This window comes from Triturus cristatus, chromosome 4_2 (genome assembly GCF_964204655.1).
Source record: "Triturus cristatus chromosome 4_2, aTriCri1.1, whole genome shotgun sequence".
Classification (NCBI taxonomy): Eukaryota; Metazoa; Chordata; class Amphibia; order Caudata; family Salamandridae; genus Triturus; species Triturus cristatus.
In genome coordinates, this window is record NC_140586.1 from 594,599,657 (window position 1) to 594,623,669 (window position 24,013).

At 40.1% G+C, this 24,013-nt stretch overlaps 1 protein-coding gene across 7 annotated transcripts in view; it reads left to right on the forward strand.

The window, feature by feature from the left end:
• The window catches only part of SLC44A5 (solute carrier family 44 member 5), a 745,501-nt gene that overhangs the window by 673,286 nt on the left and 48,202 nt on the right, over positions 1-24,013 (forward strand). For all 7 annotated transcript variants that reach the window (XM_085602261.1, XM_085602262.1, XM_085602266.1 and 4 more), the window contains 4 exons: positions 3,688-3,775; positions 6,075-6,337; positions 12,567-12,661; positions 15,298-15,401. In XM_085602261.1, coding sequence (XP_085458387.1) covers positions 3,688-3,775; positions 6,075-6,337; positions 12,567-12,661; positions 15,298-15,401 — 550 coding nt within the window. The remainder of the gene's footprint in view (positions 1-3,687; positions 3,776-6,074; positions 6,338-12,566; positions 12,662-15,297; positions 15,402-24,013) is intronic.

Consider the following 24,013-nt stretch of genomic DNA (forward strand, 5'->3'; position numbering starts at 1 on the left):
TTGAGCCTCCTCTGCTCATTTCTTGCTCTGTTTTGCCTTTTCTGCTTGTTTTTCTGTCCTCTGTTTTGCCTTCTTCCACTCATTTTGCTGCCCTTTGTTTTGCCCTCTTCTGCTCTGTTTTGCCTTTCTGCTCCTTTTTTTGCCCTCTGTTTGCCTTTTTCTGGCGTTGCCTTTTCTGCTCCTTTTCTGCCCTCTATTTGGCCTTTACTGCTTATTTTTCTGCCCTCTCTTTTGCCCTCTTCTGCTCTGTTTTTGCCTGTTTCTGCTCGTTACTTCCCTCTTGAGAGACCTTTCACCCCAGCGCACAGATACTTCCAGGGGTGACAGTGCCCCACTCTACAAAATGCTGATTGAAGAAGGGTATTGTGCAAATAGGTAGAGGCTTATCTTTTGTGGATGAGATCATGTCCCTTCCTAAACCCATCCCTAAACCTCCTTTAACCCCTCCTTCCATTTCCCTTGACCCCTCCTTCTTAGAAGTAAGTATTTCCCAATTGCCAGCAACTCCCCTCTGTCCCTCCCACATTCACTGCTAAAATGTATACTTACTTGTGTGTGGAGATTTCTGCAGTGGGGTGCAGATTTCTGTACATAAAAGAAAGGAGAGGTGGAGTCAAAGACCTTGGTGCTTAGGTATTTGAATAGCAATTTGTAGTACATTAATAGCACTATTGTGGTACTATTAAGGATTCTACAAAATACAATTTGTGACTAGGCCCTTAGTGGTAAGTTGATTTGTGGTTTCGAGGGATTATAGAAGCAGAAATGTTAGTTTTAGATACAGTGCTACAAAGATACCCTACCTAGAATATTGAATCCCAAAATACAGTGAAGGTTAGTATCTATAGCTATATATAAATGTACTATACTTAACTTCACATTATTCACTTTGATGATACATATATATATGAATCATATGAATAAGATATTCAGCTGAGTGTAGTGTTCTTGAACTACATATTTCTAGCTTCTTGAACACTCAATAGCTGAGCTTCCAAAATTTTCATTTGTCCCCTACTTGGTCAAGTAGTCAATTCCTTGCTCATGAGAAGTGAGTTTGCAGTCAGACACTATACAGTTTTCACAGTAATTATAACATCACAAAATGTGAGTGCAGTCAGGGCTACCTCTTTGGAAAAAGGAATTTCCTTTGATTACAACTTAAGCCTTCCAAACAATACAATGAAAACACTGAATGAGGGTCAAATGTCTCTAATATAAAAAGCTTTTTACAAATTGTAACCCCTCATCTAACGTTTATTATCCCACCTTTATTTATGAACACTCTGCTGTTCACAAACATTGTTTTAGGAACATAATGGACCAATGTTATCTTATTGAATGCCAGAACCTTGGGTAGCTCTGGGACTGCCCACAGTGCAAAATAATTGAGCATGGTGCCATTATGAAGTGCCTCTGGGGGACAAACTACTGATTCTCCCACCAACCTTTAACTTTTCCATGGTGTGTGTTCGAAAAAGAAGCTTAATTCCAGCAGAAGAGTCACAGTGAAACAATAATTAAAATAAACATAATACAGCACATTATAACTCAAGCTCTGACCAGGTTGGGTAATCCAAAACGCTAAGTACCATAGATTATAGAAACAAGATTACAACAGTATTACAGAATGTTATAATTTACAAATTTACTTTTTTACACATTTGTTAGCATGGAATATACAAAGTTTACAGTGCTCACTGTTTATAGACAGAAAGAGTCCCTTTATAATAGGAAAATATATTTCTTGGAGGAAAAGTGAGATTATGATTCTCAGGTGAGTAATGGAGTGTTTGTTAGAGGAAAGGGTTGAAAGAATAGTCAGCTTGTTTTCTAGTTTTTCCCTACTTAGATATCAATACTGCTACCTTTATGGTCAGACCATTCTCTTGAATTTGTCCACCTCTCAGACATGTTCTACTGCCCTACTCCTCACAACTGACAGACTCCACATCATGCTGCTATCAAACAATACACAAACATGAGAGCAGAGGAGGAATTTTATTTTGAAAAAAGCCTTGCAGGAGAGTCAAAGTGGCAAATATGAAGTCTGATGATTTCGAAACTCTGTTGGAAATTTCAACCTGAACATCACATCAACACTAAAAAGATTGCCTTATTCTGAATAAAATTAAAAAATTAAAAACAGCAGTCATTAAACAAATGATACAATATAAAATTGACTGGTGAAAAGAATTTGATAGAATCCTCGAATCCTTTTAGGCAAACATGGACAAGTTGTGTTTTAAGAAATGTAGTAGGAGCTACCACAATGCAGTTAAAAGAGACACATAGTAATACATTACCAAACACTGAAAGAAAACTCTAACTCAAGAGAGCTTTTCTACCTTTACCAGTAGATGACCAACACTAGCTAACTCATAAATGCCTCATGACTGATCTTCCAGTATTAAAAAGACCTTTTAAATTTTTTCTTAACTTAACAATCTACAAGAACTGGAGGAACATTGTCAACAATGTAGAATCATCACTACTGTACCCCTAATTTCAGGTCCATTCTTTCGGATACTTTCAACTACTTTTTAGTCAATGACCAGGGAGGAAATGTTGAGTGTGGCTTGCAAAATAGTTGTATGCAGTAAACAATTACTTTTTTCCGTCTATTACTTATATGCTTTACTTTTCAACTGAACTATGATCGGCATTCCGAAACATTCTTTTTTTTTTGCCTTATGTATTAAAAGAAAATGTAAGCTGATCTAAACAGTTTTTCCAACTATTGATAATTCCCAATTTAGTCCACTGCAGCCAGCAATATAATGACTCATAAGAGCACTTAAAAAAATAAACTTCTGTACATCCCTTAATCTAGGCTTAGACAAACCAACCCCAGTTGCACTACCCTGGCCAGCATCAGACAGGGTCGCCTGTCATTGGTTTATAACTGAAATTTAGCTCTCCTTCAAATTGGGCTTTCAGCAGCCTATGATACCATACATTCTAGTGAGTAGATACGTGGAGCTGTGGTCGTTTAGGTTTTTGTACTGAGATGGAATACTTTCTTTTTAGACACAGCTAACTAACTAGCTTGCATTTGGACAATAGATTCCTCATCATAGTTGCTGGAGAGGGAATTGGTTCCAAATTTTTAATTCTCGGAGCTGTACACCAAATGAAATTTTAAACACAATTCACTAATCTATTTCTTTGATAAATAATGAGAGTTTGGTATGAGTTAAAGGGTTTTATTATTGAATGTTTTAGTAAATCATCTTTATTAAAAGTCACAAGTTAATTCATATCGATGTAAACCATTGAATATTAAAGAAGTTGATAATCTACATTAGTCAATCAAATAATCATAATGACTCAATGACAAAGAATATCAGCTTTGCAATCCTACATTATCTGGATAATAATAGTGAAAATATTTCATTTATTAGTTCTCATCTCTACATGAATAACGTGCTCTAAACCCATTTCACCTTGTAATATTTCGATATATTCATAAGCTTTTATGTAAAATTTTCAATATTGGCTCATGATCTTGTGATTTATAGATTATACTTCATTACATATTTTTAAACAGTCTAGTTTGTTGAGTGTATTTCATCAATAATGTTGTAGGAACAGTTTCAACAAGAGTATTACAATTTTTCATCACAAGAATGAGCTGGACCTGGAATGATTTTAAATTTTATTTTTGCTTTAACACTGCCAATTCAGATTTTTAGCCACATCAGGTGATTCTATCTATAAAGTGATGGCCAATCAAACACTGTGCAAGTACGCAAACATGACCTGCGAGCCTGAGGTAAGTTTTGAAGCTTGACTCTCAACAGATGTGAATTGTGCATAGAGCATTTTGAGGATCACAACATTTTCGTAGACCTGCATGGTGTGCTATTTACCACCTAGTGATTATATGTATGATTTACACACATGCTCACTCACTCACTCATTCACTTTCTTGATCGATAAATCACTCATTAAGCTTTGAGTTTCCTAAAAATTGTTTGACAATAAGAGGAGCAACAGGTGTTGGAGTAAAGAAGGATAAATCCACATGTTGCTCGACATACACAATAATGAATAGATTGTAATGGAACTTCTAAGATTTAAATATGAAGTGGTTTAGAGCTACTGAGTACTCTCGGTTTAGAGTTAAGAACACTAAGATACAGAGAGAAGCTGGACCTGATTCACAAAGATGTTGCTGTGAGTGGGTGTTACATACTCTTTCTGCACTCCGTACCTACTCCTGGAATTCAAGAGTAAGTCAGCACCTGTGGCTTTCTCCTGGAATTCAAGAGTCAGTCAGGAGTTCTGCACTAGTAAGCCATAGCAAAATCTTTGTAACTCAACCCTGCGGTATTTGCCCAAGATTTAGATGTGTTTAATTAGGTCTTTAAAAGAATCATTTTTCAATATACTTTTTTCTCAAATTGTTAGACAAATGCAGGCTTTCTCTGTAGCTAGATTAGAGACGCCCTCTAATTGAAAGCCTGTTCTACCTTAAAAGATTAATAGATATCTTCTGCCAAAACCCTGAGGGTACTTCCAAGGATTTCTGCAGCACAACCATCGCCCTCTGAGCTGGCCTTAAAATGACATTTTGTTCGCTGATGAAAATTCTGCATAATTTTCATCAAAGAATTGTATGTGACATATGTTTGCAATAGAAGCCATGATAATTATGATTCCTGCACAAACAAGAGTTGGTATGAATTATAATTATGAAGAATAAACCAGCAAATTTTATTGGGGAAAGGACTGGTTAAAGAAGCACAACCTATAAGAAGGTGCACAAACTCTGATACCACATGTTCTGCCTCTTTCTGATGCCTCCAACTTAGATTCACCAAGTAATGCCAACCTGAAAAAATAGCACACCCGGCCTTATCGGTTTGTCCCTAGGCAGGATTATCACACCAAAATAACAGGGTGTAGTGAGGATATGGACACTCCTACGGATATTGCTAAGTTAGCATAAGTTAGTATATGCTTGGCCGCCATTTTGCCTCTTTTGCTCACGTTACTACATGCCACATTTCTCGTAAACACTTTGCTTGCTCGCTTTCACATGAGAACTGTCTGCATTTCACAAATTTAGTTGGAAACTCTGCTGCTCGTCTGTACAGCGTGTTCAAGGCCGAAAAACAATAAGCCCTGTTGATTTGCTTTGGTCAGTCTCACGTCCCTAGCCATAACATAGAACACAGCTGCAAACCTGGAAATCTGGTGCTTTTAATATTGCATTGCATGCATGTTAAACACTCTTGTAGAAATGCTTTCCAGGATAGAAGAGCTGTGCTCGTCCAGTGATGTAAATTCCTGCATCTGAACTCGGAGGTATGGGGTCCCCCTGACAAAGCCTGGAGGTCTTCTATAATTATAATAAACTTGCTTCTAGCACGGGGAGGGTGACAAGGCGCTATAGTCCTGTTTCCACCATCATTATAATATGATTTCCCCTTTTGTTCTATATGAATTGTAACAATGCTGCTTTGTTTGATCTTATGCGTATTGCTGCTAGTATTGGCTAGTGTACTGCATTATAGAGCACGTTAGTTAAAATAAACATTTTAAACTATTTATTGGCTCTGTTTACTCATGTTGTGGACAAAGTATGAGAGTTTGAATGAAAGAGTGTTCTTGTTTCCACGTATCCTGAGAGGGACGGCGTAGCATTTTTTAGGCTATCTAATCATTGGTATCTTCGCTGTAGCATGGAGAACGAATAAGACACTATATAAAGCTAGTCGGATTGGGGTTCTGGGTACCGAGGTGGGTATTTTGGTACACCACTACACACCGAGTTCCTGGTTTCTTGCGCATAGTTCTGTGTATGTGCAGAATCCCTGCAACAAGGGCACTTGGAACGATTCCCAATGAGCTTGAATTCACTGTGGTGAAGATTTTGGTAGGTGTCTACAATCATCTTAAAGAGCAGGAGACACTACAAATTGAAGATTGTAAAAAATGAATACATTTTACATAAAAGGTACTTGATGGACTCAACCATATTATCCAACTTTGTATGTTATATAGAAATAGTTTTTTATTGTTTATTTTTGTGTTTTTAATTTTTCACTTGTATCTGTTTTTTACAGACATTTAATATGACCAACGTGACCAAGTTGTGCCCTGGCGCTCAATGTACATTTGCGTTCTATGGTGGTGAAAGCCTGTACCACAAATACATCCTCGTCTTTCAACTGTGCAATGTGTTTGTCTTTCTATGGCTGGTAAATTTTGCAATTGCATTGGGTCAGTGTACCCTTGCTGGTGCCTTTGCTTCCTATTACTGGGCCTTCAACAAACCAGCTGACATTCCAACCTGTCCGCTTTTCTCTTCATTTGGACGTGCAATAAGGTAAGATCCACGGTATGTTTGTGATATTTTTTCATGTAGTAGATTCCTCACAGATCTGTAGCATTTTAGAGCAGTCACTTCATTTTTGTAATGTTGATGCTTAGGGTAGATCGAGGTCAGAAGGATCTGGTGAAACACATTTGGGCCCTGTGGATGTTACATTGATTCTGCACCATTAGCGTTAAGTATCAGTTGATCCTTTACCCTGAAAGCTGAAGGAGCTTTGTAAACATACATATATTGTTGCATTGATTGGTGCCTATTCACAAAGGCATGAAGATGGGGTGGAATTAGGACTATGATTTGCATTTTCGGACCATTTAGTTGAGAACTGTTGCTGAACCTCTGAAATAGCTGAGAATGCTTTTGGATTAGAGTGCCTTTGGCTGGGAGTGGAAATGCAAGTGGTATGAATAGAGTAAGTCCTTGAGGTGTTTAGCATGCATGTTAAATAATTAGGCTGAAAAGGATGGGCCCATCTGGGCAATGCAAGTTGTTGGGCTTGGTGAGGATCAGTATCCAAGTCTCACACTTAGGATCTCATTATGAGTTGTCTGGAGCAGAATCCCTGGGGTGGGGGGGGGTGGTTACCGCTCTGTGAATCAAATTCAAAAATACTTTATTCAGATGATGACGTCTGTCAAAGTGCATTAATTCCAAATAAAATCAAAATGATAGCTAATGTCATGGATTTTCGTAAGTGTCAATAATTGTAGTTTAGTCCGCAGGTTTACTCAGCTGTAAAAATGTTTAATATACAATTTGATAAACAACTAGTGACTTAATAAATTAGACTTTGGTTAAAAAAGCAGTGCTATCTATCTATTTGAGGGTAAACTTTTAAGGCTCCTAAGATTCAAAGTTCCTCCCCTTCTTCATTTTGGGGTTCTGAATTTATTCTTAGTTGCTTCTCCACACTCCCCAAAACTTTTACCAGTTTGGTGATCTTTTGCGGCTGCTCATTATTCAGTAGGAAGCTGAGGGCAGATGGTATTGCCCACGTCCCCTCCTTAGCCTATAGGAGCTGAAGAAATCTTCTCCGGTCTTCCAGAAGTTTAGGGCATATACTGAGCAAGTGAGTTATTGACTCCTGGATTAGACTGCACAATCGGCATGTTTTCAACTCTGGTTTAACTGCCTATGGTGGCGACAGATCTAAGGACGGAAAAGAGCCCATCCAAAGCTGCAGGAATTTCATTTTATAATAGTAGAAGAATGTTTTGTTGATATATTTTTGAGGGCCTTTTTGTCATTACTGCTAAGGACCAAGTAGGCATGTTCTCTTCTAGAAAATGCTGTTTGATCAAATTTAAGAGATATCATTTTTACCTTCCTTTTCAGGGCTGTTTTAAACTGAAGGTGTGGTACTTTTAAGTTCCACAGCTCCCTTGAGCGAATTTGCACCAATGCAGTTGCACTGTCAGAAAACGCAACTTCCAGCCAGATAAGATGTTTCAATGATCTTTACTCAGCAGACCTTGTGGGATGCACATATTTTATAATGCAGGCCATCTGTACGAGCAGTTGATCCTGTAATGCAAATTCCATCCTAATTTGAGCTGGTGAGGTATTGCCTGGTAATTGAAATAAAGACCTGAACACTGCGCTCTTTGCCCTGTTTAAGAAAGCCCCCAGTTTTCCCGGGTTGGCCTCTGACCCATATGACAATGTTGGCACTGATTTGGCAGAGACTATTTTCAGCAGTGCCTCAAAAGAGAACTTTTCTGTGCTCTTAAATGTTGTCTGGAAAGCATCTTGCAGCGTAGCAAATTTTGACTTTAGTGAGTTCAAGTGCAATAAGTGACAACCTGTATTGTCTAACCAGCAGCCCAAGTATTTGTATTGATTCGCAGTGACGGTTGACTTGGTCGAAAGCTTTACTGTAGTCTGTGAAGCATCAAAACAGCTCTTCCTTTTTTTTGTTTGTCTAGTGGCAAGCATCCTTATGGCCACCAGATTATCTGTGGTGCTAGCCTGCATTCTAAACCCAGTTTGGTTAAGGGAGAGCAAGTTGTTTGATATTGCCCAGTCTTGTAAATCCTCAAGAAGTAACGATGTAACATGTTTTGCCTCAATGTCCAGTAGTGCAATATGTCTGTAACTGTCTGGGAGGAAGATTGGGCCTTTTTTTCTATATGGGATGGAGAATCGAGCCTTGCCAAGAAGAGGGCACTGTATGCTGCACTATGCATCTCTTAAATACATTTTCCAATATACCAGATCAAAAATCGATGTCATGTTTGTAAATTGATGCCGGGATGCCATTCGGGCCAGGCGCACTGTCTCCTCTACTTTTTCGAATCAACGTTGCAAATCTGCCATCGTCAAAAGTTGTTGCATATTTGATTTGATTTGATTTGTGAATGTATAAAGCGCGCGATTGCACTACCTAAGAAGTATTGATAGCTTATGGCCACAGTTGATGTTGGCGGGAACTGTGCAAGGTTTTGTTCACTTGAGGCTGGCACTTCGTTGGACTTTATGGAAGAAGCTTTATATAGCATAGTAAAATGCTTTTTCCATTTTTCTGCGGTGACATTGTTCCTATCTGTAGCAGTGAGAGATAAACAACCTAAAACCGTTCTGGGAATTCCAAGTGGTATTATATTTATGGACCTAAAACATACTTGGTCTGGAAACACAAGATCGGGTTTTATCAAATGCTGATCCACACCCAGTAAAGTCACTGCTGAGAGAGGAGCTGGGGTGACAGGCAGAGACACTGCCCACCTCCACCGTCCTCCTCCAGAACTATGGCGTGAGCAAACAATGAGAGTCTTCAGCCACTTTCATCATCCCCCTCCAGATATCCTCCCTAACTAACACCAGCAAACCATACAGGCCCTTCACAGATATTAACCACCTTCTTAGAGAAAGAGATGAGTATCAGGAATAACACACAAACCCTCTTTACAGGGCCTGATAATCTAGATTGTTTTCCCAATTTCCCCAAAGTTTAGTTTATCACCCCTGTTTATAGAAAGATATCCGGTCAAATTGTTAATTTTGGCCCCAGTATATCCCTGTGAAGTAAACATGGAGGTCTAAACGGGGGACTTAGAGTGCAGTTGTAAATAACCATAATAGTGCATGGTTTACGATGTTGACCTTCATCTTTGGGCAGTGGAGGAGAATTTTGAGGGAGCAAGCACTCTAGAGCGTCCTGGAAGTATGAGCTTGGTAAGAGAGTTATTGTCTACTGTGCTAAACTGAGTTGTGTCTAGGATGGATGGAAACTGATATGGGCCTACCATTAAGCCATGACCACCTTTACTAGGAAATTTGGAACCGAGTCACAAAGGTGATTTTAAGACGTATAACTATAAAACAAGTAGAAGCTATGCCTGCATAAATTTCACTGTATTAACAAAGGTTCAAGGACTGGTGTAAGTGAAATTACTTTTTGTTATATAAGAATAATTCTTAAAATTGATGTATACAATTAAAAGTAATCTAATTATATTTTAATACAAATTAATGTTACAATAATTTATGCATTAAAAAAGATTTAATATATTTGTTTTATATTCAATATTTGTATTTAAACCTCAGAAAAACAATGTTATTTAATATAATATATTTAAATAATTAAAGATTTAATTAAAAATGAGGCTAATACTGTAATTTTGTAATAAGTTCTACGTTTAAAATTAATGTATACCTTTATTTACATTAATATTTAAAAGAAAAATATTTTTAATAATTTTTTTCTAAGTTTGATAAACTTTTTATTTACTTTTCCTGATGGTTTACCAGAGAAACAGTCAGGTTGGAGATCTCTAAATTGTAGAGTATAGGGGACATTTTAACCTACGTTTAAAACATTTATTGAAATTTATAACAAGTTTTTCTATTTTTAATTCAAATATAGAACAACATTATAAATGCAAAAACACTATTAGTTTATTTGTAAAAAAATATTTACTTAGTTTAAATAAATTTCATTAAATACAAATATTTCTTATGAAGTTTTAATTACAAAATAAATTAAAATAAAATAATCATTAAAAGTGATGTATATTATACATTCCAGGTAGTTTAATTACATTTAATAAAAAGCTGTTAAAATATGTTGTAATTTAATAATGATTCTTTTTTATTTTTAGATTTTTATTTACTTTCAATTATATTTTTAACTACTTGAGATACTTTAAATTAACATTATTTTCTATGGGATTTTATTTTAAGTCCCTTCCTCCAATATTCTTTATGGGAGAGTCTTGCAGTAACAGTGACTGGTCATTTGTGGTGTGGAAAATCATTAAAATATTCACAATAAAAACTGCACAGGTGAAAAAGTTAAAAAAAGGTCTAAAACACAGCCACTACAATTTACAGGGGCCAAGCTCATAATGCATGTTGATTAAAAGAAAAAAATGCTAAGAAGCATCATAAAAATCACATCAATACCAGCTTTATGGCCCAATATAAAAATTTAACATCCATGCAGAATCCCAGATAGAAAGTGAATCATGAAGAAACAAATAGTGGGAGACTTTTACAATTGCAGAAACTGAAAGGCTGGTTTAACTTGACTGAAATTCAAAGGCAAGAGAAGCGGACAAATATACTTATGACAGAGACATCTCATATAGATGTGAAAGGTATCAGGAATGGAAACAATGTCACAAGAACATGCCTGTAAGTCCAAAACTTTAGACCAAGTCCCTTTAGGCGACAACAATTAATAGAACAGATTAAATCCCAAATAGGTTAACAATCTGCAATGGAAATTGGACATCTCCAGCATCAGAAAGTGTTCCATCCCAGGGATAGTTTTCACCATAATAAAATGACACATAGAACGCTGGTGAAGAGACGCAGACTCTCGCTCTTCTGCTGCCCTGGCAAGAAACGCCTGTTTTATCCAAGAAATATCTCCCCTCACAATCCTCTCTGGTTCAGCAAACAATTCAGGGTGACCCTAAGAGTTTAAGGTACGTCTGATGTATGTAACGTGGAATGCGCAACATATGATCCAAAGCAAGACAATCTTAAATAATAAGCCTATTGAGATTCTGGTCCTCATTTAGTCAAATGGAGAGCCACAGAAGCAAGGGGCGTACCCTGATAAGATCAGAAACCTACCCCAGCCCAGCTTCCTCATGAACCATCTCAGAAGGTAAACTCTGGGGAATTCTGAGAAGACCTTTCAGAAGAGTTTTCAATGACCTGTAGTTAAGAGGAGGACACAAATCCCCACATTTTGGATTCGTAGCAAGCCACCGTAATACACTTAGCCCTGAATACTTTAAGCATGGTTCTACATGGGTGTAATCTATGAGTTTAGACAGGACACTTACCCTGTTAATTGCTGACTTAAACCTAATAGAGTTTTTCTTGAGTAAGAGCTGCCAAATAAGATTGAAGTCCAATTTGAATCCCTATGTATGAAAAATGATCAACCCTAAAGATAGACTACCCCTTTATCAAGAAGCTTTTGGAGCCAGTGTTTCTGGGGCCTACCACCATTACATGGGACTTAGCGTAGTTGGTGGTAAGGTCAGTGTCATTCATAAAGATTACAAAAAGGTACTGGAGATGCTGTAGACCCTTGGCCGTGCATGACATTAGAACAGCATTGTCCTCTTATATAAGAACAGGCAGACGATGACTGCCCACGCTCAGTACATCCACCCCTGATCCAATAGAGCCAATTCCAGACCATTGATATAGAGAATAAAGAGAAAAGGGTCCATAATGCAACCTTGGCGCACCCCTCTCCTCACAGCAAAGGGATGGGTGCATTCCCCATTCACCCTATGTCTTACAGAAGCCGTTCGATCCTCATGAAGACTGTACTTAAGTAGTACTGCTATTGTACTACTAAACAAACTTCAAAATGCAGTTTATGACTAGGCCCATATGTGAATACGCAGCTGGAGGCCTTGGCTTATGCTATACTTAAAAATAACTTTTTAGCTTATGGCTTGGCAGGAGTGAAATGGACACATTTCTCGTATATTCTCAACTATGTTTAGAGATTGTGTTATTTGGTATAGCACTGGTAAAATGATCTTCACATAGTTTTTGTAGTTATTCTATTAAAGCATGTTTTACTCTGCTTGATGATTATTGTGAGAGGCAAGTCACCTTGTACCAACATGTGTAATCTGTACATCAACCTGTTTTGGATTCTGTGATGTGTCATTATTTATACCATGCACATTGTGTGATGCTGTATGTCTTTGACTAACTCATATCCTATGAAACTCTTTCTGTTCATTAGATATCATACAGGGTCGCTTGCCTTTGGATCATTGATACTTGCTATTGTTCAAATGATCAGAATAATTTTAGAATACCTAGACCACAAACTTAAAGGTAAGGTTCACTAACTTAATTTTAGCTTTTGATTCATTGCAACATTTACAACATTGTTATCCTGTTTGTTTCTCTGTACATAATGGATTACACGCAAAACAAATAGAGAATTCTATATGACACAGATGACTATTTCCATTGTGCCATATTTTCTATATATAGGGTGTGTTTGTGCTTGCTTAACTGATTTATATATGACATATGATTCTTTGTGCAAGTTAATTCACAAAACTGCCATCTATATGTAGTTTATTCAGATATCATTTGGTTACCATTGTAGTCATGCAAGATAGGCTCTAAGCTTTCTATTCACTTTTGCATCCGTTTGTGATTTTTCAATCACAGGCAGTTCGCATTGACTGTTGTTGATTAGTTTTTTGCTCTGCAGTTTGTGTTGTCCAAGCATGACACCAATTTTAGGTCTCGCCTGTTGCAAGACATATTCTCAGCTTACAGCAGGCTTAGAATCCACTCATTGCTTATCATTTTCACTCTCATTTCCTTGCTTCTTATTTGTTAGCCTATTTGGGCTTTCCTTCCTCTTCTTGTATTTGTCCCTCCCCTGGGGGAAAAAACACAGATGTGCATGCCAACAAAATGACACCGCGGTTGTGGGTTTTTTTACGTCTGCGTCCAAAATTTAGCCATGCTGCACAGTATCAAGGAAGCTCTGCGGCATTTCTAAAAACCATTGGCAAGCCAGTTGGTCCCAAAGGCAAGACCTATTGACTTTGCCAATGCTTGTTAAATGCTCCCTTGAAGATAAAAGGAGTAAATTAGGAGATACTGTTAAATCTACTTACAGATATAACTGAATGACTATCATGGGCCCTGTAGGAGAAAATAAATCAATTTGAGGGTAGTGGGTAGGTCAATAATTTGGTTCAGGTTTTACAAGATGTTGTCCTTAAACCTGGTCACCAGCTAAAATTGGATCTTGGATTTCTACGTCTGTACACATGTCTACAACAGGTTTGTAGTATTTGGATCGAAAGCATACATTTTTGAAAAAATGTATTTATTTAAAAAAAAAAAAAACATTTTTATTGATTCGAGACTTGCAGTGATAACATTACAGCATGACATTTGCATTCAACAGTGTTTCTTCTTTACACAATATTGTGAACACAGTTTAGCAATTTGACAGACATACATCTTGTGGCATGTCAATAAATGGAATGTATTTTATGTTAATCATCGTCGTCGGAACCTGGGATTATAATAGGTGGAGTACAGATACCTCCCCTGTATGTATTCCATTTACCCCGTACCCGCTCCCTCTTTCGAGGGCAACCCAGGCCCGGACTGGCCGTAGCGGGCACCGGGCAATCCCCCGGTGCGCCGCACGGGTGGGGGCCGGTTTTGGGCCCCTGGGGGCCGTTTTTGTTACAGGGCCGTTTAATCGGCCCTGTAACAAAATCGGCCGAAAACCGGCCCTGGCAAAGAGCTCGGCGGCACCCCCAAGCCCCGGGGGGGGGCGGGGGGGGGGGCCGGCAGAGCACTTTGCCAGGGCCGGTTTTGGTTCCCAGTCCGGCCCTGGGGCAACCTCTGTGAATATAAGTAGCCGCCATGGCAATATCCTTATCTTTGCACCAGTCTCCTAGGACCGAAAGCATACATTCATGACGGTGTGCAACTTTAAATGGCTGTCAGGTTGGGGTTGACCAATATCAGTTCTCCTGTTCTGGGTGATAGAAATTGGCAGATATTAGTTTAGTTTATTTGTGAGCATTTGTGACACTCTAACATGCAGATCATAGAATAGCTCCTGAGAAGACATTGAGCTGCACTCGCATCGGACAAGAGTGTAATAAGCATTGTTACTGAGATAGCGTATGCCTCACCACAAGTTTGCACTAAGTATGTGCTACTATGAACGATTGCAGCGCTTTATATTAAAGACATGGGGAACGAGTCACAAAAAGATTAGTACATATACATATGTACACATCCTACTACTCAATAGTATAATCTATGACCTTTGGGAATTCACTAAAATGCTAGTAGTAGGCATGGAAAGCTGCAACATTCACTGCTTTCCAGGCATACTAATGGGAACGTCTTGTGACATTTTTTAACTCTCCAGTGCAAAGCCCTACTTTGCTTTGGGGAAAGTCATGCACACTGTGCTAATCCATATTTTCTTTAGTTTTAATTTCACTGGGGGAGAAACATATTTTTCCATAGAACACCCCTTTTCCTACAGCGCTATAAACTTTGAGGGTGTTCACCTCTGGCAGGGGAGTTATTTCAGCCTTTTTCTGAAGTATATCTTTAACTGTTTCATTTGTATGCAGTCATGGTATACAGCTAAGTTTTAGAAAAACCATTTGTACCTGCTAGCCATCATTTTGTACTGCCCGCGTAAGCTTAGGTTTACAGCCCTAATCCTGGCTTAGTGTATCTCCCTAGGGAGTGTGACTTGACATTAATCTGGCAATTTTCAGGACAACTGCAAATTTAAACACACACAATTCAAATAAATTGAATCATTGTGTAATTAATCATATGCTTGGCTGTGTGTGCCATGTAACAATGTGTAGTCAGTGTAGAATATGAAAACGTTTATGCTACTTTACCTATTTAGTTAGTACTGCTGTTGTCTTACTATTTATCCCTCTTTGTTTTTCCGGCAGCCTCCCACAATGCATTTGCAAGGTTCCTGTTGTGCTGCCTGAAGTGTTGCTTCTGGTGTTTGGAAAAATTCATAAAGTTCATCAACAGAAATGCATATATAATGGTATGTATTGCAAACCTGCTATACACCTTGGTAACACTGTTTTTCTTATCCTGTATGTCTGCTTAAAATGACATAATAGGTACCATTACATGTATATTAAATTAGCTGGAGGTCAAAAGTGGTTGTGCAGCCTTAGCTTCTGCGCATCTGCAGCCACATGTGTAGTTGAAGAGTGATAGCCGCAAACCATAGTCTTGAAGCCATGCTGCTGCTTTCGGGTACTCTGTGGGAAGTGGAAGGTGACTCAAAACTGAGGTGCCCAAATGAATTATCTGGAGAAAAAGTAGCAACATTTTTAAAGAGACCAAAAGACTACCTGTCTCAATAAAGCAAGAAAAGCAATATAGAAAGCAAATTAGTACCTGGCAGGAAAAAAGGCAAGGCAAAATGGAGAAGCACACAGTGGGTAGGTGATGCCTGAAGCACTGCATCACACCGATAAACAAAACTGCCATCTATTGTACAAAATGGTGCATCAATACTTTGCAGCCACTTTAAAAGTTGATCCTATCATGAACAACCACTATCTTTCAATAGAAAGTGCTGTACCAATGACCAAAGCTTTCTTGAATCTTTGAATAAGAAGGAACACTCAGCTACTTTTCTGACCTGTGGCTGCCATTCTACGGGTCTGGAGTATAGCAGCAACCTATAACACAGCCTTTTTTGGATTGCTGGATGAAGGCGCTGCACCACATGGAACATGGAAGTCCATCGTCGAGGGTCTAAGCATATGAAGGAACAGCTTCAATAACAATGACACCTCTGAAAGAAAAGCAGATTCACATTCTATGGTTCCTCAACACCAACGAGCAGCTAGAAAATGAATCACATGACTAAAACACAGCCTACTGAAGCTAGCGGGCACACTTTTGGCCAAGACAATTGACCAGGAGTAAGGAGGCAAAACAATAGTGACTTCCTTCTGTTCAGTACAAAAACATACTTATTTAATGAAAGCATTACATCACTGAATCATGGGGGCATATCATCAAGACAGGCGATAAAATTATCGCTGTTTTAGCGGCAGAAAACTGCTGCTAAAATGGCAATAATGGGTTTGATAATATTCTCTATGGAATTCCAATTGAAGCCCATGTTAGATGTCCTTCACATCTAACATGGGCTTCAATTGGAATTCCATAGAGCATATTATCAAGCCCATTATTGCCGTTTTAACGGCGGTTTTCTGCCGCCAAAGCGGCAATAATTTTATCGCCTGTCTTGAGAATATGCCCCTTAGTTCTGTGTATTGGTCTTGTGAAGAAGTAGCCCATTCAAGTTGCTTAGCACCGTTGAAACTAGGGGTAATTTTCAGTCTAAAACGTGTTCATTGTGGTACAGTGTGTAGCAATAATAGAATATTTTTTGGATTCACTACTTCTTCAGCAGTTTATTACCCATTATGATCGTTCTCCTTGATCCCTTCGTTCACCCAGTTGTTTTTAGAAGGTTTGAGTCACACCAGTTTCTTACTACACTTAATTCAGAACAAAGCCATTTTGGGCCTCGTGTTAGCTCACTTCATCAGACCAGATTGGTATCTGATGGCTGCTGAGAATTTACCATGGGCTAGCTTGCACAAATGCTTATAGGGGAGGTATCTGTCTTGTGCATGAATAAGCATCTGTCGTAGGTCATTTGTCTGTTATTCCAGTAGCGCCTTCTTCTTTAGTAATCCTGGCTTGCTTTCATATTAAAACCCCTAAAGCTTAAATGAGTTTAAGTGGTGGTTTTAAAAAATTATCTAATTTGCTTTTGAGTGTCCAGTCTTCCTAGTGTTAGCTTCTATGTCCCACTGACAGGGTATGTCAGATCCTAGACCTTTCTCTAATCTTGATCATTCACTGAGTGAAGGAGAATGCTGTCTCTCCAATAATGGCAGTGGTGTTTTACTGACCTGGTTATACCTGCTGTCTTTCCTGTGGCACTTTATCCTTCCTCAGTGCAATTTGACAGTTTCTTTTTATTTTTTTATTGCTACTTTGGCTTCTCAACATGGTTGACCTAGGTATGGTTTAAGCAACTCCCCCTAAAAGAGGTGGCCTTTAGGATTTCTTTAAAATATTTATTTCACTATGCAATTCTCAGTTTTTAAATTATCATTTTAGTAATGATTTCCAGAGGAGATGTACTCAACAAAGGGAATTATTTCTATCTATGACATCATCAGTAATAAAAGGTGACTGAACAGTTAAAAAACTATCACTCTTCAATAAAACCTAAATTGTAAAATGAGACCACCAGCTCAGCTAAGGCCCCGGCTCTAAAAATATTTTATGGACTTAAGATGAAATATATGTGCAAAAAAATCCGAAATGTAAGAAAAAATATATACCGATATCCACAATCGGAATTGGTTGAATTTTACCTTCGCAAATGGGATTTGTGGATATATAAAGTGCATTGATTTTGTGGAAGATCTGTGTTTTCAACTTTAGCGTTAGAGGAGAGTTTAGGGGCTTTACTAGATGGTCCTGCTTGTACAAGTAGGCGTGCATTGATAATCTTGAAATTATGTGGGCATTACCATAACCATTCTATGTAGTTTTCCTTGAGCAAAGCACATTCTCATGTAGATTGATAGCCCCATCTCTTCTGCGTCTCTCCCTCTTTAGCCTATGGATGGTCAATATCATTCACTTGGATGCTAAGCATTTCATTACACATCACTCAAAGACAGTTAATTCTCCTGTAGAGGCCTCTTTATTCAGGGGATGGTGTGCTCAAGGTCTCAAATGCACATATCACATCCTGTCTGTTTATATCAGTTTTCTCTCTCATTTACACTGGAGACAGGACTTAATGAACACTTTGTTAAACATATCTCTCGAAAAGTGGCATTCACCAAGCTTTCGCCTGTGGAGGGGTTGATCTTCCATTGTTGGTGTGAAGTCCAGGGTACAGTGAATTGAGGTCAAGGGGGAGGGGGATGTTGTGAAGTTCTGACACACAGACACTGAGTCTGACGTTTACATTAGTGTTTATGTGACTGCATTGCAATGCATGTTTTTTGGTCTGGTACTCCTGGGAAGCCACAGTAAATCCCACAACATCCTCGCCACCACTGGTCTAGCAATGTGGACGAGTCTTGTCTTTTTCCTGTACATTCCAGACTTGAAGAAGAAGTACTTGTACCACCTGGTAATATCTCCAAAGATCTGGACTCACCAAGCCTCTCTTGGATCTCTGTGTTATCATTATTTTCTTAGTTACCCTCACCATCAGAAATATATTCTGGCCACAGCTTCTATACACATATTTTTCTTTCTAATTACAAATTTCTTGTCTAAATTATCATTGAAAAAACAAGATCTAAATGTAAAATGGAATTCTCAGTTTTAGTTTTTTTGTTGCCTAAAAATTATCTCCATAGCGAGTTTAAAATGTTCACATGAAGCAAAAGAATAGTAATTGACCCAGGATTGTGACATTCACTAATTTAGAAAAAAATCAGGCTATACCTATAAAATCTAAAAATATTGTGAATATGTAGTCAAATGTAGAATAATACTTCCAGATGGAGAAATATGTCTGGTGGTTGAGGGTGGGAGATCTGGTTAGTTTTCTGTATTTAGGCATTACCCTTAAGTCTGATAATCCATTTTCTGATTTCTTCAGCTACCAGAGGAAGAGGGAGAGACTTGTGTGTCGCCCAGTTACTAAGCTGCCAACTTAAAAGAAACTGGATGCTGGTTAGATGCTATTTGGTTGGAAGCCACACAAGCACTCTAAACCTACTGGTGTCCCTTACGTTTGTCTTAATTATTTTAAGGTCTCGCCTAGCGTCGCAGCGCATGCGCTGCTCACTCTGCGAGATCAATTGTCATCGGGTTTGTTTCGGAAGTGGGGTGGAAGCTCCGCCTCTGCTTTTCATTTGCGCACATCATACTTTATGTAAAACGCTCGCATTTCATTTGGAGAGAAACTTTTTGGATCTCCCCCTGTCTCCTTCAGGCTCCACCCATCCGGACTCGTACATGAGCACGCTCTCCAATCTGCTGACGTCAACAACATCAAGCAGGAGCCCGAGTGTCGCTCTGTATTTTAACCCAATGATTTTCTGGGTCGTGAGGGAGTTTCAGTAGACACCAGTCCCACCAGTTCTGCCATCAACAAACCCCGCTCACTAGGGCAGCCACGGACAGTCCTCTGCACGGTTGACCTTTCATTAAACGAGCCGGACGTAGTGGCGAGCATGGCTGAAATCCCTTCTAAATGGGGAAACATACTTTCTATGAGCTCCTTTCCTGAAACTGCAGAAATATGAAATTCTCATCCTTGAGCTCCATCAATGCTGCTCTTGTCTGCTGATGCTTGGCGTGGTGAGGTCGGTCAGTGCACCAGAGTGCCCTGGTGCAAGGCGCAAACCCTGACAAAGCTCCTGGTGAAACTAAACACCGGGCGCACTCCCGATCTTGAGTAAAACTGCTTACTCAAGAGGCCCGGGGAAAGCCACTTCAGGCTACAAGAGAGGATGAAACTAGAGCTGTCTGTGGAAAGAGTTTTTCCTGGTGACTACAGTTGGAAGGAAGTTTCCTTTTCCCAGAATATTGAGTTAATGCTAAAACATGATTTTGAAATTCTCAAACACCTGGCTGGTTAAAGTTCTCCTGTTTCTTCGGTTCATCCCCCCCATGATTTGTTCAGATTTGAGGTCTGATTACTGAAGTCATCCCCCACCCTCTTGTGCACCTCAGCCCTGATGTGCCAGCCGCGCTTCTATGTACTGCAGGCCCCGCGGGTAGACTCCCGCCCTCGGCTTGCATTTCAGGGTGTCAACGAGGCAGAAGCGCCTCCTTTGTGAGAAGTGGGCACCTCCTGTCCGGTGCAGGAGAGGGCTTGACTCCTTCTGTCTGTGTAATGAAGAGCTGCCCAGGATCACGGAGGCATCAGCGGCCCATTCTAACCCTGGGTCCGATACTCTGATCAGAATGTGGGTCACTTAAGACTCTGACTCCAGCAAAGTGATTGATTAAAGCAGCTGTCCTAGACGTCGACAAAATCCCAGTTTAAATTTCATCACCGTCTATGGGGGTTAACTGCTGTCTTTCCCCTTGGGGATCTGTCCGGTGTCTGGTGGTGGCAGCTTGGGGGTGCCCCTACTAATTTCCAGTTGAGGTTATTCGAAGTCTTGGGTTGCAGCGCCTGGCTTAATGGAGGATGTTTGGATGCTTTGTGGAATTGTAATTTGTGGGGCAAGGTGTTTACCAGCCCAACATCCCCACCCACCCCCACCCCGCAAACATTTTACTCACTCGAATTATCGTAATGCTGTGGTTGGAGCGAGGATTTTTTGTGGGGTATTCATTGGGAGCTGTAGTTGAAACATTGATTTGTGATTCGCTGTTCAGCATCAGTGCATCATCCTTTATCTAATCACAGTGCATTAGCCATCCATCATGTACCCAATCACCACTTCAGGCACTTGGCACAGTGCTCCAGGTTACCCCTCCAATGACCTATTTAGAGCTACACAGATTTCCACATGTGTCCTCCAGAGCAGGACTCAATGCTCCAGTTACAGCCTCAAGAACTGGGCGCTCGAAATGAGGCCTCGTCCAGGCCCAGTGCACCACACGTCTCCCTTTTGGGGTTCAATGTGGCCTTGAATGTCAGGAACAAACCCTCCATCCCCCTTCAGAATTGTACATAATATGCCCCATGTGGCCTCTAAATATTCATCCTGTGTTAGCATTTGTATATCGGAGCAATGCTCCAGGTGAGAGCTCTGTGGTCTAAACACAATCTGGCACATGCATCAACAATGCCATTTGCGATTCCTTATTAGCGAAAAATAAGGATTCGTTAATAAGGAATAGCAAAAGGCTATGCATATAGAAATCGCTTAAAAAAATAGCGATTTTTAAACATTCCTTAATTGCGACTCGCAAATTGCGAGTTGCAATTAAGGAATACCTCCCCATTCATTCCTATGGACCTAGAGGCCCATAGGAATGAATGGGAAGACATTCTCTATTTGCGATTCTCATTCAGCGAATCGCAAATTGCTCATGCAATTTCAAGTGTGCCAGGGTGTTAAAAGGACACCCTGTTGCACCCCTGAAATCTGCATATGAGTACATCTTGCACACACACATGCCCCAAGGGCATGTGTGTGTGTAAAATGAAACTTTGAAAAATGCACTTTAGTGCATTTTTCAAAGTTTTTGCAAATTACCATGAAGTTCAACTTCATGGCAATTTGCTCCCCTTATTAGCGAAATCGCTAATTCTTTTACTTTAATGCATTGCATTTAAGGAATCTCAATTTGAGATTCCTTAAATGCAAACGCAATTTAAGTAATCGCAATTTAGAGATTACTTAAATTGCGATTTTTGCATTTGGGATGATGCATCCCAAATGCAAAAATACCATTCGCAAAGGGGCAGATTCTGAGAATCTGACCGTTTGCGACAGGTTTTTGCTTTGATGCATGTGGGCCAATATTGTAAAATACTCTTCAGAGCTAGATACAGTGGATGTTAACCTTACTGCACTGACTTCACATTAGAGCGGCTGCTATTGCAGTGATGTGTTCAACATGAAATACAACATGTTGGGAAACCCAACGTCAAACTTGAATGTAATGCACTGTAGTAATCAGCAATGCAGTTAATTAAAGACAATGGTCATTTCAACTGATCAGAGCTCCCACTAGAAAAGAGTCAGCTGCAGCATAATGCTAAAGCTCAAAAATCAAGTTTAGTTTGTATATGTTTTCTCTCAATGCAACTTTATGGAACATAATCACGTGACAGAAACATGTTAATTTCAGTAAAAACATATTTAATGAGGGGGTGGCAGGATCTTCTTAAGAGGAAGTTCAAGGCGTCCTTGAGGAGATGATATCCTTCATAAATGCAATACGGAGCGCTTTATTCTCCCAAATCCCGCTTCCAGCCGCCAGTAGGTTGTGTCTTGCAGAAATGTGCAAATGTACAACACTGAATAAAGTGGCTTCCCGGCCTACTCGCACTATGCAAATTAGCAAGCATGTTAAGGCTAAAGGATACTCCAGATCAATATGAATCGACATCCATATTTGATAATAAATGATATCCCTGCACACTGCGTCATATGGATATATACAAATGAAACAATAACGCTGCATTACATAGGAATATGTTGAGTTTTCACAGCTGGCTCCCTGGGAGCAGCCATTAATGAACTAACCTCACAACGGAGCTGCTTTTACTGCAGTGATGTTACACAAAGGGGCTGCCATCACTGATGTGACACTGGGCACTGACAGCACACTTGGAGCTAACATTACTGCAGTAGCATTGGACACTAAAAGCACACTGAGAGCTGCCATTAATGTGTAAACGTTGGACACTGGCAACACACTGAGAGCCCCAGTTAATGTAGAAGCAACGGGCACCGAGAGCTGTCATGACTGCAGTAACCTAAGAAACTGACAGCACACTGAGAGCTGCCATGACTGCAGTAACCTAAGACACTGACAGCACACTGAGAGCTGCCATGACTGCAGTAACCTAAGACACTGACAGCACACTGAGAGCTGCCATGACTGCAGTAACCTAAGACACTGACAGCACACTGAGAGCTGCCATGACTGCAGTAACCTAAGACACTGACAGCACACTGAGAGCTGCCATGACTGCAGTAACAATGGGCCCTGACAATATACAGAGCTCCTATTAATGTAGTACCAATGGACACTGAGAGCTGCCATAACGGCAGTAGCATTGGCCACTGAGAGCTCCGATTAATCTAGTAACATTGGACACTGAGAGCTATCATTACTGCAGTAACATGGGACACTAACAGCACGCTGAGAGCTGCGATTAATGTACGAACAGTGGACAGTACCAGCACAGCACTGAGATCCCCCTGGAGCTGCATACTCCAGTGACCACGGAGAGCTGTCTATACTGCAGCGGTGGCACACTGGGGGCTGCCCTTGCTGCATTGACAATGGACACTGACAGCTGCCATTAAACAGTGACCTCACACTAGGGCTGCTTTTTCTGCAGAGATGGCACTGGTAGCTGCATTATTGCTGTGACACTGGACACTGCCAGCACAACACTGACGTTCACTCTGAGCTGTCCAGTCCGAAGTGCCAGCACACTTGAGGTGGCCTTTGTGCAGTGACGCTGCATTTGAACTCTAACATGCTGCTATGAAATCAGGCTGGGCGCTGCTTTTATTGCAGTGGAATATCACTGGGCGCTGCTTTTACTGCAGTGGCATCCACTGGGGCGCTGCTAATGCAGTGGCATCGCACTGGGGCGCTGCTAATGCAGTGGCATCGCACTGGGGCGCTGCTAATGCAGTGGCATCGCACTGGGGCGCTGCTAATGCAGTGGCACCGTACTGAGTGCTGCGTTTACTGCATTGGCATCGCACTGGAAGCTTGCCATGCACTGCTACCTGTCCTGGTTTCAGTGATATCAAAGTGAGAGCTGTCTTGATTGCAGTGTCCTTGCACTGAGCTCCTTGCACTGAATGACCTCGCAGTGAGCGCTGCCCTCACTGCAATGAGAGCCACCACTTCTCCCCATTCTTATGCTTTCTCTCGTGGTTTTCTCTCACTTTAATCGGCCGGCTCTCTTCCTCTTGCTGTATTTCTCCTCTTGTCTTT